Source organism: Carlito syrichta, unplaced genomic scaffold (genome assembly GCF_000164805.1).
Source record: "Carlito syrichta isolate Samal-C Ts95f unplaced genomic scaffold, Tarsius_syrichta-2.0.1 Scaffold302599, whole genome shotgun sequence".
NCBI classification, from domain to species: Eukaryota; Metazoa; Chordata; class Mammalia; order Primates; family Tarsiidae; genus Carlito; species Carlito syrichta.
This window is the reverse complement of record NW_007246695.1, coordinates 277,448-295,337: the sequence shown is the minus strand read 5'-3', so window position 1 is coordinate 295,337 and position 17,890 is coordinate 277,448. Positions and strand designations below refer to the sequence as shown.

The 17,890-nt window shown below is 33.3% G+C and overlaps 1 protein-coding gene across 1 annotated transcript in view; it reads left to right on the top strand.

Moving 5' to 3' along the window:
- The first annotated feature begins 1,660 nt into the window (after positions 1–1,660).
- PLXDC2 (plexin domain containing 2) overlaps positions 1,661–17,890 on the top strand; it is a 137,217-nt gene continuing 120,987 nt past the window's right edge. The window contains exons 1-3 of the mRNA XM_021711807.1: positions 1,661–1,733; positions 6,139–6,261; positions 10,284–10,402. Of these exons, the coding sequence (XP_021567482.1) occupies positions 1,661–1,733; positions 6,139–6,261; positions 10,284–10,402 (315 nt within the window). The remainder of the gene's footprint in view (positions 1,734–6,138; positions 6,262–10,283; positions 10,403–17,890) is intronic.

The window sequence follows — 17,890 nt, the reverse complement described above, 5'->3', positions numbered from 1 at the left end:
CAATAGCAAAAATATGGGACCAACCTAGGTACCCATTAATGGTGAAATGGATAAGAAAAATGTAATACATGTACATCATGGAATATTAGGTAGCCACAATAAAGAAGAAAATCATGTCCTTTGTAACAACATGGATGCAGCTAGAGACCATCATTCTGTGTGAATTATCACAGAAATAGAATACTGACTATTATATGTTCTCCACTATATAAACATGGGCACAATGGTGTGAATAACAGAAATGGGACACTCCAAGGGGTTGGGGAGGAGGGTAAGGGCTGAAAACTACCCCCTGGGCACCATGTCCGCTACCTGAGTAACTGGCTCAATAGAAGCCCAAGCCTCACCATCGCACAATATTCCCATATAACAAACCTGCACATGTATCCCTTGAATCAAAATAGAAAAAAAAGTGCACAAACATAGCTGAATTTGACTACATCCTGTCCTTTATAGTGAGATTATTTTTTTGTGTTTTTATGTTGTTAGTTCACATTGTTTTAGTTCAATTTAAAGAACTCACTTTAGCATTATTGCAAGATAGTTCTAACAGTGATGAATTTCTTCAGCTTTTGTTTGGGGGAAATCTTTATCTCTTCTTCATCCGTAAAGACCAGCTTCACCGGTTATAATATTCGTAATTTTACGAACATAATTTGCCGCTGATAACCAAATTGTCTCTTGTTGCTTTCCCCCACCCCCGGGCATGGCTTTGTTGTGGTTTTTAATCCACAATGGTGCCTTAATCCTATATAATGAAATAATCTATGGTTTGTGATATATCTTAACAGGTACATATGCATATATATACATATATATAATTTAGTATATAAAATATAGTTGACTTACCTTCACAGCTGGTTGGAAACATAAAGGGAAAATATTTGGTGATTGGTAACATTATAGATTCCTTCCCAGGAACCAATGGATATATTTTGTCATAAACCTTACTGATATAGTTAACTTGATAGCTGGTTGGAATTGTAAAGGGAAAGTATTTGGTGATTGACAATGTTATGGGTTTCTTTCTAGGAACCAGTAGTTAGTAAGCTCACATGAATTTCAGAATTCTATTTCTTCTTCAATTTTGTACTAATTCTCTACCTTACATATACAAACCAATAACCTCACAATGAGCTGTGTGGTCTACTAGTAGTAATTATGTTCAGAGGACGCCTGACACATGGAACTTGTCATTGTAAAGTTGCAGCTGGCAGACAGTTACATTACCAGATAACTTACCACAATTTTTTATTTTCAAATTAACAGTCGCTGCCACATTTGGTTTTGTTTAAAGGGCTCACTCAGTGATAAACAAGTATATGTCATTGAAAAGTCAGTATATAGCACATAAAAATGTATCATGACTTAAAAAATAAAATTTGTGTGAAACACAAGTTGAATTATGTTCAGACATCATTTGTTTGTTTCAGGCAAGTTATCCACCACCAACACTGAGCAACTGACAAACAATAACCACAAACTACATCCAGTTAAATAACTCTATTCTTTGTGAAAAAAGTAGAAAATATCATATATGAGGTTAACAAGATACCAGGAATGAAGAAGCTGTTCTCCAAATCCTCGTGGACAAAAGGCAATAAATTTCATATCTATATGGTTGATTTGTAGAAATAACAGTATGCATGACATAGCAAAGATGACCTATAGCATTGCCATTTATACTGTAAAGGCAGAATTTAATACAGATGTTCAATGCCTTACATGCATATGTAAGAACATGCATATGCACATGGAAGAACAGGCCTTTTCTTCCTCAAAGTTCCTGAGTATAAAACCCAGTGAGGGAGAGCATAGCAGGTCTTTGAAAGAAGTCATTTTGTTCAACATTGTTTCATGATGAGAGATTCTGTGTCTGTGTTGAGTTGGCATGTTTCTCCCCAAGTCTGCGTATGTTTTGTCTGTGTACTCTTGGTTCCCAAAGATGTGCAGATCAGGTTTATTGGTGTGTCTACGTGACTCAAGTGTGAGTGAGTGCGGGTCTGTGGACGAATGCACTCCATGATGGAATGGCATCCTGGCCAGAGTTGGTGCCTTCCTTGTGCCCTCAGAAGAGGATTGGGAGAGGCACTAGATGCCCATGACCCTGAACTGGAATAATTGCGTAAAGAATTATCTTAATTGTTTTTTTTTTTACCAAGGTTTCTTGATGTATGCATAGCTCAGTTTTGATTCAGTGCTTAATATTGAAAGTATTTGCTCTTTATTTACAAGCTTGGTGATGTTTTGGTGACCAGAAATATGCCATAAGAACTTAACTCTTGTTTATATCAATTAGCCTGTGGTAAAAGTTTTCACTCTATTTTGCTTAAAGTTGCAGTTTCCAAGAGCCTATAAACAATGTTAACTGAGGGCTTATGGTATAGTTCTGGGAAGTATTATCCTGTGGCACTTTTAACTTGCTTATGAGGATTGTCAGAATTTCTGCAGAGTGGTTGTCTTGGAAATGACCTCACGAGAAGTAGAAGAAATATCATATAATTTTCTGTCTTTCCTAGTACCTAACATAAGGCTAGACACATCATGAGTTCTAAAATAGATTGTGAAGACCCCATAATTTAGAATCACAAGACCTATTCTGACCATGTGATTTTGGGCAAACTACCCAGCCTTATTAAATACTTTATTTAATAAAGGGAACTGGTAGTAATAACACCACCATTCTTTCTTCTAATGTTATTGTATTGGTATAAAAGAAGAATACATGCAAAAAGTGTAATTTCTAAAGGCCTTAATAGGTACTGGTTCATTTCACAATTATTGCAGCAATATTTTGGTTAGTAAATACATAATTGTGGTTAATAGATCTGGAACGATTGAGTGGGATTTATCCATGACAAAATCTACAATGATAGAATCCCCAAATGACTTGATGAAGCTTACAGATTTAAAACTAGGTTTTTCAGATGATTATAGACCACCTACAGAAAGCAGCTCAGGGGATTTTTCAAGGCACAAAAGCAAAGCTGTTGATTACAACTGAACTCAGAATCTGCCTCTAGGTTTATGAGTGGTTAAGGCAAAAGGGAAAGGCAATGTCTTAACTATTACTTGAGATTCAAAAAACTGAGTGTCTCCATTTCTCTTATTTGATTCTTTTAAAACACGGTATCTTTCTAAGTTCCAAACTATCTGGATAATAACCATTTTTCCACAAATCTCCTAACTAGACAGATAACTGCTATTTATAGTAGAAGCACGTAGTGAGCAAAGAAAATACTTTATGATTACTCCTTCAGATAACTACAAAGAAAAATAGTTTAAATATATTGCTTAAATTACCCCAAAATGTGAAGGACTAGAACAATGAAATATTTTTTCTACAGAACGGGGTATACTCAGCATAGCCAAAAAACAAAAAAGAAGAAGTAAATGTCTAAATATGGCATTGATAGCTATGAGTGCCTTTGAAGTATTGGAAAAGTTTTGTTGTGTGAATTCGCATAACTGGTTCTTATTTAACACCTAATTACATTTCCCTCCTCTCAGCAAGCTTGTAAAGCTTCTCCTCACTCAGTTATAAACCTCTCCTGAAATGATATTTTTTAATATAGAAATTTAAAGAGAACTAACTAAATCCCCTCACTACAGTCAAACATTCTACTTCCTGGCAATGAAGAACTTACTTGAAATATTGATGTGAATTAGTTTTCAATATAGCCAAGAAAAACAAAAAAATATTTCCTGAATTAGCTAAATTGAATTCATTTTGCAGAGTAATGGGGTCTATCATCTTGGGGTTATTTTTCATATTAATCTTGGTGGTTGTGGTACGAATAGTAGAGCCAGATATGTAATTGTAGTAGTTTTTTCTTGTCAGTTGTAGTTGAGGGTATTGTAATACCCATAGTAATTACAATTTGGATTAATGTTACAATAATAGAACAATTGAAAACTATAACAATAGTTTTCAAATATTAACACATTCTTCCATTGTTCTTTGAGAATAATTTGAAATTTGGGTAATTGTGTGTCTGGAAAACTTTTGCTGGCCAAAGGAAGCAACAGTTAATGGTTCTTATGATCTGAAAACTGGATAATAGATAGCAGAGTAACTTCTTGACAAATCTAGAAACATTGAGGGACAAGTATATGTATCTTATTTATTCTAAATACTATCAGTGAGAATTACCTGCCCGAAACCATCAATGATCCTGCATTTTGCAACAATGTGTTTCTAAGAATTGCTGCTGCTTTTTTTACAGAGTTGTTTGGAGGATGGATTTTTGTATTGATTTAAAATTATCTTCCTGCCTTGAATTGCTGCTTTCTGTACTCCAAGTTAAGCAATTTCTTCTATTAGTACATGGAAAATATAAAGTAGAGAAATAACTACCTGAAGCTACTTTCTCTGAAAGAACACTTTCAGAGTATAATTCAAACCCTCTTTTTTAAAGATTGCATCTGTGGAATTGCTGTATCCTTTTAAAATGGAACTATAAATGTATACTGGTAAAGACAGGAGAAAAAATAAGTCAGAGACCCTGAAAAATAGTGAACCTTGACATTTATAATTTTAAGGATGTTATATAGCACTTTGAACAGTTAAAGTATGACTGAAAAATCTAGAAAGAATATAATAAAAACATTGATAATAGCACTATAATATCTTTAAGTGAACTTGAGCTATTTGTAATGACAAACAAAATTCTGCTTAAGCTGTCAGGGATTTATTTTGAAGTGCTCAGCAAATGAGAAGAAAGAAGTAACAATGATACAAAATATATGTTGAAGATTTTTTTAAAATATATTTTTGAGATGAATAGCCAGAGTTTGTTTATGCCTTTAATGAGAAATTAAAAGTTGGTCAAATGAAGAAGACATTGCCAAAAAGAGATAAATTAATTTCTAAGTAAACAACTGCAGATTTAGTTCTGTAATAACTTACCTAGACATCACAATTTAGAATCTGAAACAATGAGGACCACAATATGCCAAATCAAATCTTTATTCAGACTGTCAAATAAGAAAGTTTAATGCTTTTTGAGGTTTTTAAATGTCATACAATTTTTAAGTCTTTTTTTAATCTTTCCTGTTCTATTTTATTAATTTTTGTGAAAATAGAAAAATGACCTATAGCAGCCTCAGATATCTAGTTAACTAACAATGGCCCAAACATGACAATTGCACTGTCACGAATGAAATGCAAAGTAATATTTGTGTGCATTTGCTTATTTATTCTTAGTTGTATATTTCTTGGATTAACATTAAAATTAGTACACATTTCCAGAACTGACTCTGCTTTTGGGCAGCTAAAGACCTCAAAGGCATGAAGCCAGTATAGGATTAACAATTTGTCATGGATAATCCACAAAGTAAATAAACCTAGTATGAATAATTGAACGTGGGTTAGACTTGTAACACAGGGGCTATTGAAAGTTAATTCAAAGCCTAAGTCCTCCATAGTAAATTCCCTCTCATTATCCAACTGCTAGAATAGACTGGCATTGATAACTCTCTAATAAGGAGGCATTTGTGCATTGTCAATGCTTTACCATCTTATCTGCAAATGTATGGTCTTTATCTTCTTGATAGAGTGCTAGTATTATAAAGGTTTGAGCAATCTGAAAATTGAAAAGATTTGCTAGGGTTGTCTTACCCCCTTTCAACTTTCAAAACAAAAGGATCAAAATATTTTCTGCATTTTAGCATGTATGGTTTCTAAAATGTCCTACATGGAGACTGTAGTTTAAGAAAATTTAAATAAATATCATGAATATGAATTCATTCATTAAAAGTACTTGCATGTTAACCTAGTGTTGTTATAACAAGGGATTAGACATGGCAAATTGAATATTTGAGTTACGTACAGTACTGTGTTAACATGTTTCAGCTTAATAGTCTCTTTTAGATAATAGTCAATCTTCTCACAATAAAAATCGTATGTGTTATAGATGTCTAAATTACCAATCTGCAAGGTTTGACCAAATCACATGGGAATTTGTTGCTTAATCCAAACCGAGTATTATTAATCAGACACTAAGACATTAATTACTTATTTTTTAGCTACCATGATATTTTATTTTCAAAAGATGACAGTCATTGAGTTGAAGGTATTTTAATTATAATTTTATCTGGGCTTTTTTCTTTATATATATCTTATTTTTCTAATTCTAGGCTTTATATACACTGGAGAAGTTGTGCATCGAATGTTAACAGCCACACAGTACATAGCACCTCTGATGGCAAATTTTGACCCCAGTGTATCCAGAAATTCAACAGTCAGATACTTTGACAATGGTATGTACTGATTCATCTATTTTTTTGTAAATGAATATTTTTAAACATCATACATCAGATTCATGTGAACAATTTGTTAACATTTGGTAGACTGAATTTGTAAATTGCTTGATGCAAATGCTACAGGATGGCAAATGTTAATTGCTAAGACATGTAAAGTACATCATCAAATGTCAATCATTCATTCAACAAATGTTTATCAATAGCTACTATACACTATAAAAATTAGCTTTGTAGACAATACCTCAGGCAAAGCAAATACATTTATTTCATGCTATCCTCAATAAGAAGATTTTTTAATTTTTAAATTAGAAAATATCTATATAAGAATAATTTTGTTAGTTCTGGACTTCCAGTAGAGGTTAAGGGGCATGATATAGTGACATTAAATTTCCAAAACTTACTAACTGCATGTATCAATAAGATGAACATACCTTTAAAATGTGTAAGGTAGTGAGTGGTTAAAATACATTTAAGAAAATGAAATTTGGGCCGGGCTCAGTGGCTCAGCCTGTAATCCCATGCCTTGGGAGGCCGAGGTGAGTGAATTGCCTGAGCCCGCGGGTTCGAGACATGCCTGGGCAACTTGGTGAGACCTCATCTCTACAATAAATCAAAAATTAGCCGGGCGTGGTAGCATGCACCTGTAGTTCCATAGGTGCTGAGGAAGGCTGAGGCGGAAGGATCGCCGGAGCCCAGGTCGAGGCTGCGGTGGCCGGTAGCGGCCACTGCACTCCAGTCTGGGCGACAAAGTGAGACTCCGACTCAAAAAAAAAAAAAGAAAATGAAATTTTTCTTATTTGAGTCTGTTAAATTTACCAAGTGAAACTATAGCACCCTATTCCTGACATTTCTTTTTGGGACATACAAAATAGAGAGAAATCTAGACTATATCATTGAATGCTACCAAAATGCAAGTAAGACATTTAAGGTCTCAAAGACATAAATGATCTTTCATTTCTACATCTTATTGAAAGCTGTAACTTTTGTAGAGAAAATAAACTATAGTTAACAAAAAGTTTGTATTGGAAATATTAATTTAATGTAGAATTTTCTGTCTCTTCATAATTCAGAAATAGTATTTATTTGTTCAAATATGAATTTCAGATCTGGAAGTAACAGAAGCATTGAAATGAGCAAAATTATTTCTACTCTTGGCTTATTTCTGATGGTCAAAAAGAAATTTACCAGCAGGTGGCATAGACTTGATGGTGGCAGTAGCCTTGGAGAAATAGAATCATTTTGCTTAAATCCATCTCCTGACCAGTGTGATAAAGCTGTTTTACTGGTCTAAATAGCAAAGAAGAAAACTAAATATAGTTACATATTCACTTTGGGAAATAACCGTTTGAATAACACCAAAGTGTAATCCAACATTAAGTAACTCTAAATGTTAGCCATAGTAATTATTTCTTTATGCTATTTTAAGAACTATATTTTATCTCACTTTTTTTAGACTAATGAGGTGCTAACACTCAAGGATGTATAAGTAGATTGAAAATACAGTATTCTTTAGGCAAAACTACAGCCAGAAACTTATCTAAAACTTTTCTATGGTCTCCCATGTAAAATTATTTTAGCAATCTACCTTAAATAAATAAGAAATGATTTAATGAAAGTTAACTATTTTCCAAGCTCTATCACTTACTAGGTGATTTTAGGGACATTTATCCATGAGCAAAGGATTATAATGACCTAGTTTTTACATTATTAGTATTAAAGTGATAAAACATTTAAAGTAAGTCTCTTCGTATATCCTTTCATATACCTTGTTCCTAGGTAGCGCTTAAAATCTGAACTTTACTTGTATTTTAGTACTTTTTAAAAATTGGTATATACCACTGCCACTGAACTGTATGGTCCTTGAAAACAAAGACTTGACTATTTCTAAGAAATCATTTATCTCTTGTACTCTGCACAGATACTTAATAGGCAGTAGGGCCTCAATAATCATTCAGTGAATGAATAAAGAATAATTACATATGTAAGATGAGTTTTTAATTTTGAGAACCCTAAAAGTATTAACAGTCAAGAATGTATGTATTTTTTACCTACTGAAATATCCTTGTGTAATATGACTCATTACATAGGAATGTAATATTGAAGAATATGATAATAAAAGCAGAGTAATTGCTTGTGTTTTATTGAGTGAATGAAACACTTTTAAATACTGTAAGGTTCTTCACAAAATCATTTTTATACCATAGACACTTGCTAAAATATTTTCAACTTTGGTTGGGATCATTGCTAGAAGGCTTAAGGACTAGAAACTCAGCATTTTAGAAAGCAAACTTTGCTAGGGAAGACAGTAGCAGGTTAGAAAATTTAAATAAATAAATGTTGAGAGAGCTATGCTATAATTAATTTAAAGCTCAGCATGTCCAAACATAGTGTTATTTTCAAAAACTTGCTACAAATAATGTATTAGGGATATCTTCATTGAATTTGCATTGAAAACATTGGATTAATTTATGTAAACCTGCCTTTTTCACAAGGAGTTTGAGGTAACCATAGGTAACTATTGTTGTGGCTAATATAGGTAACTATATTTTCATATATATTTAATGGAGAATTTCCTTGAAGGTAAGAATTGTAGCACTCATGTTATAGGAGAGGAAACAGATTCCTGCAGGCTAACTGTGACCAAGTTCACACAGAAGGTTTTACAGAAGAAGGATGCAAGTCTCAGTCTTCTGCCTTCTTATTCATTGATTTCACTGCACCACCAAGGTCTGATAAAAATTAGAGACTACGGGAGAGACTAGAGTTGAAGGTTGTATGTGTGAAGGAAAAAGAAGCTAGGATGCCCTTGAAAAGAAGAGACCTGGGGTGGTCTTCGCCCATGATGGTGATATGTGTTGGTTGTATCCCCTGGCTACAATCATCAAGTTCAAAAAAAATTTTTTTTAATTCTAAAGTTTTACCTCAAATAAATATATTTTCAGACTTTTACATCCTTTAAGGATTTACAATCAGATATTAAAAACTATGAAGTAAAATAAAAGTTGTCACCTAGCTCAAGAGATATTATGAATGGCACCAAACAGTTGCTGAAATTAATTTTGTCATACACTTGTTATTAAAAAAAAAAATCAGATAAGTTCTGCTCTTTTAGTTCTGTGAGTTTCCTTTTCAATACACTTTTTTTTGGCAACAAGATATTTTTTAACAAAACAAAATCTAATATTTAGAGCCAAACAAAGATTTCGCTGTTCATTTTTTTTCCCCAAAAGAATAGAGAATGCACAATGTCAGTTAAAACAAAAATATGAATTCTCATTTGTGACTATTAAATGATTGTCTAATTTTTAATTTCATGTTGTTTAATAGTAAACACTGTCAGAGTGAGTCATCAGAATATATTATGTAGCACTGAAGTTTTCATCCCAGTGTACTTCAAGGGGGTATCAGAAATCTTAGCCCAGGGTCCTTTAAGCTACTTAGAGCCTCCTGGAAGAAATAAAACAAAGAGACAAATGCAGGCATTGTGACCTGAAGAAGAAAATTCCCATTAGTGTTAAAAAAACTTCTTCGGTGTGGAAGAGTATAATTCTAAGTATGGAAAATACATTTTCAGGACTTTTATAAGTGGTTCTACCTTTTAAAATATGTTTTTCTCTTTCAGCATTTGTCAATCGTATTTGAAGTTCATTCAATCCACTTGGGCTACATTTTGAAAGTGGCTCATGGCAATTTAAGCAGACAGTACCCATTAACATTAATGAAATTCCTAAGGCAAAATTCCCCCATGCTGGGTTGGCTCAATATTAACCTCAATATGAGGTTAGATTTTACAAAATATTTAGAGAATACTCAATCCTTAAAAAAAAACAAAAACAAAAACAAAAAACCCAAATACTATTTCAGTGACAGAATTCCAATTAACCACATACAATTGAAATTGTGTAACTACTAGATTTGAAGGCCAGATTAATTTTTGTTGTTGTTTCGTGAAGGCTCCTACCAGGATTGATTGGTGAGATTATCTCATTGTGTTTCTTCTTTTTTCATGTCATGTATAGGCACAGCTCTTGTTGTTCAGTGGGATCATGTCCATCTCCAGGATAATTACAACCTGGGAAGCTTCACGTTTCAGGCAACACTCCTCATGGATGGACGCATCATCTTCGGATACAAAGAAGTAAGTGATGTATTGGTATTTCTCTCCCCCTTGAATTTGACTGCTACCTACCCTCTAAGTGTGAAAAAAGGAATATTTACATTCATGAACCTTACATCATTTTCTTGCCTCATGGTGCCTATTGCTTAATAAAAAATGTTTTGGTTTGTCTTAATGTTCTGGATACATTGTTAATTCTTTGGGTATTGCTTTGTTTTGCATTTTGATGTCATTGGCATTAATTAAGACTCATGAATCTCATAAAAATTTTCTGTAATTATATTCTAGTAGTGTTATAGTGAAATGTCTCTAAGAAAAAAAATACTTTCATTATGGAAGGTTTTCTCATCTAAATTTGGATGTTTACATTGGTGTTTTTCTTTATTTTTTGCCTTGTCCATTTCTGTGACATTTTTAGATCTATTTCAAAAGCATTAGTAGACATGAAAACTTGTATGGCTTAATGACCCAAATATTGAGAGAGTCCCAGGACAGCTGACTCTACAATCCCTTTGACTAATGTTTATTGAAACTGGATAGGAAAGATTAATTAAAGACTAAGTGACAGAACTAACAAGGGAATGTAAATGTATGGTTTGTTTCATTTTAACAAATTGACAAAGTAAAGGATGAAAATTTACTAAATTGTAGCCTTAAATTTACAAAATGTTTAGACTAGAATAATAGCATGCTTGATTTCAAACTCTTCTGACAATGTAATTAAGATCTATTAGACAAAGAATATAGGAATAAAGTTCCAAGAAGTACAGATGTAATATTTTAGACAATCTCTAATTATGAGAGAAAACTTGACAACGTGAATTAATAATGGGCATTATTAACCCATGGGTTAATGGGTATTTATGGTTATACAGACTTAGTATCTTCTTTTCAACCAAGGGATTATTTTTTCCTTGAGAAATGAAACCTGGATTATAAAAGGGATGTTGATAATAAAGAAAGGATTTACTTTGGTCAAATCTTCTGAAAACCTTCTATCCATAAAGTGAGGCATATTTAAATTTCAATGAAATGAACCAACTTTTAAAAATCACATAACCATGTTAGATGTTTTTATTCCTTTAAAAGCTTTTCTGTGTGGAACTTTTTATTTTCTCAGTGCAATCGTGTAAATAGGATATAATATAAGATGTGTCCTGCTCTGTGTTTTCTTATTCCAAGCTATGTTTTTTTTTTTTGTTTTAAATCATTGCCCACCATATTCCTATACCACACTCCCTGGAAGCGAGAGGATATTTCTCAAAGGTCTCATTCATGTCTAGTTTTCATTGTAATGTAGTGTATTGCTGGAACTGCAGAAGACGTTTTGCAATGTTAGTTTTCAAAAGTTTCAACCAACAGTGGTAAAGTTTCTGGCAAGATGCAGGGTCAGTAAGCCTAGAGGCTAAGTTCTCACCAACTATAGACTTTGTTAAAATAGAGGTTTGTGTTCCTATTGTGGTCTCTCTTGCTAGTCTTTATTATCAAAATTGTCATCTTTCTTTATGCTGTTCTCAAAGAGTGTCTCACGTTGCAGAGTAACGCTTGATTCTGCTTATTCTCCCTTTGTCTTGGGTTGGCATTTTTTAAATGCTTTTCTTTTCTTCATTTTAATCAAAGAAAAACGTTCCATTATGGTTTTCCCATTTTGTCATGGGGACTCTTAAGCTGATAGGCAATGTTAATGCTTTCTGGAAATTCCCAGACTATTATTCTATCTTACCTCTGCACTCGGAATTCAAAGTCATTTTCACTTTATTATTTGCCTTGTTATGCTTTCTCCATCCTGGTTGGAAAGCAGTTTCATTTTTCCTAGTATACCTCTTTTTTTTTTTCTTTTTGATAATTGTTATACACTTTAATTTGCATTTGTAAAATTTGTCATAATCAAAGGTCTTCTTGCATTTGGGGTGAGAGCTAGAAGCTCCTGGCATTTCTAGAAAAATATTTATAATCACATGATAGCATAAAATAGTGGTTTATATAATGTATTATTATCCTTTACAAAATGCTTTCACATACATTACAGTGTTCAAATCTTCAACGGTGTCCTGTATTCTTAATATCCTAAGCATTTTACAAAGGCACTAGCACATAGAAGGTGTTCAATAAATGTTTACGGCTTAATTATGGAAATAGATTATACATGATTGTCTTTGTTTTAGAGCTGAGCAAGCTGAGTCAGAGAAATTAAATGACATACTTGAGGTCACAGAGCTAGTTAAAAACAAATCTGAGGCTAAACACTCTGATTTGATGACCATAAGACACCTCAATCTTTTATTCCCTCTATGGAGATTATGTATAACAATTCACAAATCTTTGTCTCACTTATGTTTTTAATAAACATTCATTAATATTTTCTGTATAATAATCTTTTTTCAATATACTTCATCATATCACATAATTTCAGGGGTAGTTTGGAGGGGTATTCTACTTAATTTTTATAGCTAACCAAATTATAAGAACATATAATATAAGGAATATTATATATATATATATATATTTTTTTTTTTTTTTTGAGTTCTCATCTTGGCCAAATTTACAGAACCAAAAGTATAGATAAGGAAGTAAGTGTAATTCTTACTGTAATATGTTGCTTCTAACAAGTTAATACCAGTGTTTGTTTTATTTTATTATGTTTATGTGAGTGAGAAGAAAAATTCTGATTTATATAAACCCTGCTGATTCAGGGTTTATATAAAATTATAATTGTGAATTATAATTTTAATTAGATTGTAGATTAAAATTAGTAATGGATTGAGTAAATTTATTGAAGCAAATTTTATTTTCAATACACTTATATGATTTATCTCAGTACTTAATGATGCTTTTCTTAGAAACTTGAAGTGTGTCAACTGCCCATACTAACCAATCACATGACCTTCAATACTTTCAGGCTCCAAATATAATTATTTCACCAACAGTATAAGTTTTCACAGTGCAAACTAGCTGAAGAAAATATAAACATTTTAATGTATTTGGCCAAGTAAAATATTAAAATTTTAAAAAGAAAATACATTTATACTTAATGAGATTGAAATAGAGGTGTACCACTGATGCTTAAAATAAGAATGGATATAGATTTACTCATAGTATTTAATCTTTCTTCACCAAGGTTCAGTTTTCTTTTTTTTTTCTGTTTAATTTTTTTTTTTAATTTTAAAGATGTGGGGTAAAATTCAGGGTTAGGTACATAAGTGGTCATCATACAGGTGAGGTTTGAGTTTTTCATTGGTCCTCACTTTGCCTGGTTTAGGTTCAGTTGTTTTCCATAATCATGCTGATGAGAGGAATAGTGGAGGCACAGATTTCTTTAAATAATTAAGGTATTTTTCCTGGGGTTATAGCTCTGTATTATTCAACAAAAGATTTGAAATTCTGTTTCAAGTTATAGACTCTTATTGTTACACAGCTCTTATTTTAATTAGCTTCAAATATATAGCTTATTTAGAAGGCAAAGTACAAAAAGAAAAAATATGTTTAATAAATTATTTCAAATTATCAACTGTTCACTTAAATGCATTTTTCAATTTTAGGATATCCATTTATTTCTTTTACGTAGATCTAACTGCCTCATGACATTAAGCATCTTGTCATCTATTTCCTTGACCGTATTTATAACAGTTCTTTTATTTTTATTTTTTTTGAGTTAGAGTCTCACTCTGTTGTCCAGACTGGAGAGCAGTGGCATGCTCTCGGCCACCACAGCCTCGACCTGCTGGGCTCCAGTGATCCTTCTGCCTCAGCCTTCCAAGTAGCTGTGCGCTACCTCGCCCAGCTAATTTATTTTTATTTTTTAATTTATTGTAGAGACGAGGTCTCACCAAGTAGCCCAGGTGGGTCTCAAACCCACGGGCTCAGGCAATCCAGTCATCTCGGCCTCTCAAAGTGCTGGGTTTACAGGCTGAGCCACCAAGCCCAGCCTGTAGCAATTCTTTTAAGCTTTGTGGTTAATAACTCCAATGTCTATATCTCCTATGGGTCAATTTCTATCATCTGTTTTCTTTTTATCTTCTCTAGCTTTTCATTCACTGGTCATGTCTCCTTACATGATAGGTAATTTTTTCTAAAAGGCCCGACATTGTTTAAAAATATCAAAGTACTTTTAGGTTGTAATACTTTGATGTTTTCTTCCTCTGAGAGGGTTTACTTTGGTAGTTAAAACAGGACAGATTACTTTAATGCTGTACAGCTAGGTTTATTCAAAGGTGAACATCAGTCCTTTTACAGACCAGAATATTTATGATTAGTCTTACTCTTAGAGTCTAGTTTTTCTTTTTTTTTTTTTTGAGTGAGATTCTCACTCTGTCGCCCAGACTGGAGTGCAGTGGCCACTCCCGGCCACCGCAGCCTCGACCTGCTGGGTTCCGGCGATCCTTCCGCCTCAGCCTTCCGAGTAGCCAGAACTACAGGCGTGTGCTCCATGCCTGGCTGATTTTTTGATTTATTGTAGAGATGAGGTCTCGCTGCCCAGGCGGGACTCGAACCCACGGCCTCAGGCAATCCACTCACCTCAGCCTCCCAAAGGGGCGGGATTACAGGCTGAGCCACCAAGCCCGGCAAGTTTGGCTTTTTAAGAACTTGTTCTTTGATAATCACCTGATGCCTTCAACAGATGCTTTCCATGTTTTATCCATCTTTCCTACTTGATCTAAATAGTAGAAATGGTCTTACTCAAGTTTGTCTACCATAACAGGAAATGACTTTCCCATTCACTTTTAATAATAACCTCCAAATTTGATCAAATTTAGCAATTATTGAACCCTTCATATATACCAGACACTCCCTTAACTGCTTAAAATAAATTTCATATGATGCAAACCAAAACCAATGATAGCTACTTTCGTCATTTACAGAAAAGAAACCTGAAACCCAGAGAGGTTGAGTAACTTTTCCAAAACAATGGAACAAAGATTTTTTCAAGGGAATATTATTCTAAAACCCATAGGTCTAGTCACTGTATGAGACTGACTTCTTACAAACTTCCTTTTCAATACATGACTGAATTGGTCCACTCACTTTGATATATTCAACAGTCTTTCATACTGTAACTCAGTCACTTGAGATTAGGTAGGAAAGGTTTGCCTTTCCACAGAATTTATCTCATTAATCTATTTTTTTTTTTATGAAAAGAACTTATTATGCAAGGAGATAGGCTAAAAAATGGATTCTTAGCTACATGGAAGTTGGAAAATCAAATTTCCACTTTTGTTCTGTTATTAACTCCCTATGACCCTAAAGCCTAGATTCTTCATATTATTTAAAAGTCTCCCTTGGATTGTAATGATTGTTTGACTATAACAGATGCGATCCTGAAATTTCTGGTCTGTTAATAATATAACAAGGAAGCTATGTATTCTCAAAAAAATTTTTTATTTCAAAAACATTAGAGATGTAGAATCAGATTCCTTACAGTCCTTAAAGCTGCCTATCCTAGCATAGTATCACGTTTTAAATTTATACTTTCTCAGACTTGTTTCATCTCTTTTCTCCTTATAGATCTGGAATTTGTCATTATTCATGATACAAGATACAGAAGAATATGATATTTGGGGCCTATTGGAATTTGGATTTTTTTCATAATTCATGTGAGGAATAAGGGTTATCATTAGATTAGGTCAATGCAATTTTTTTAAAAAGTCATCTAATTCTACTATGTGGCAACAGAAGAAAATCATAGAGAATGCAGGCCCTGCCTGCGAGTCAGCCTGTTCTATCCATTTTCTTGGCTGAATACATTACTATCTCCTTCAGCAGCAATTTTTGGGGAGGTCAGTATAGGGGAATTTTACTGTTTATTAAGTAAAATCACTTTTTAAATCTATTCTATGATTTAAATATTTAAACCTAATGTTCCTTGGTGTAGCATTTACTGCTTCTGTGGAAGAATGCATAGCTAATAAATCACTATTGCCAATTAGTTGTGGGTTTCAATGGGGCCCTTAATGCACTTTTTGAATTTTTTTGAAGATTATTTCTCTTATTTAAACTGTAATGACCCTTTGTTCATGGTTAGCAGCCTGAAAGTATTAAAAGTAGGACATTCGTTGAACTTGTAGAATTTATGAAACAAAGATAATTCAAGAAAGTCAGAGAAGGCCAAAAAAACTCCACAGTGAGACTACTACCAGTTAGAAAGATATGAAGTTATTTGCCTTCTATGGCTACTACTATATGTGTGAGAATGTTTGGCATATGTGAATATAATACATATATATGTATATATTCATACATACAAGAAATTTCATACATGTGTGAGTAGAAAATATTTATATATGCACATATCTATCTAATACAAGGTTGAGAAAACCCAGATGGAATAAAATGCCGATTAAAAACTCTCAAGAAATAATTCTTAGCAAAATGTAGAGACAGATGATTTTATATCATAGCCACGTCTCTATATTTTAAATGCATAAAGTGTTAGAATTTTATCTACATGGTTTTATTTAGGATCTAATTTATTTGCATTTGTGGATGTATTTTTTTTTAGTTATCTCACATATAGAAGTTTCTGACATTTTCATTTTTTGTTTACTTTCCCCAGTGTAAGAAAACGATAAATTAAATTATTCTCCCTTCAGAATGTTCCACTAAGAAATGCTATGAGTCAAAATAAATATATAAACAAAGTAGTCTGGTAGCAGAATCAATGTCTTAGAGGAAATAATTTTAGAAATAGAAAACCTGTTCTAGTGTTGACTCTGCCATTGACTGGTTTTAGTGTCCCTGGGCAATTTGGGTGACCTTTCTGGGCACTTTTTATTCACTTTCTCTTTCCAAGACTCAATGCCTTTAATTCTAGATATGACATTGAGAGGCATATTTCATATGTTGGTTGACCTTTCTTATCGTGGGACATAGCCGGTCTCTCTGCCCTGCTGTTTCATGACCAAAAATCACCTTTGTGCCTGAGGGTGAAGGCCTGATACAGTCACTGAATCTCCTCCAAACCCAGGGTGTAGACCTGTCCACTCTTCTTAATTTCTTTTCTTTTGTGTGATGCTTTATTCCTAAGCCAGGTGTAGGCAAGATCCTTTAATTACTGCCCCTCGCCCCCAATCTTGACTATCTGCCCAATTGCTCAGGCTTCTTCAGATGGGCACCTGCTTCATTGTCTTCTTTTGTATAAAGTGTAAAAGCTTATTTGTCATTTCAGTAGGGAGCAGTCTTTAAATCAGCGGGCACACTTGTTGTGCATGTTTTTACATTGTGTGTATATGTTTATAAAATGGATAGGCTGCCAACATGTAAAGATGAAAAGATTTCAAATTAAAATATACATATGACTTTTTTTCTTGGGGAATCAGAAAGTCCTAGACTCACTTGGCTTGCATTTACATATGGCAAAAATTGGTTGTAAAATTTACTCAGACTATGTATGCTCCCTCCAATTTCTCCTTCACCAATCTCTTCTTTCTCACCACAGCTTATGTAGAGAGGAAGTTTGAAACCTTTCTTTTAAAGCAGGGGTGGACTTCACATATCAACTTCATGCTGTAATTT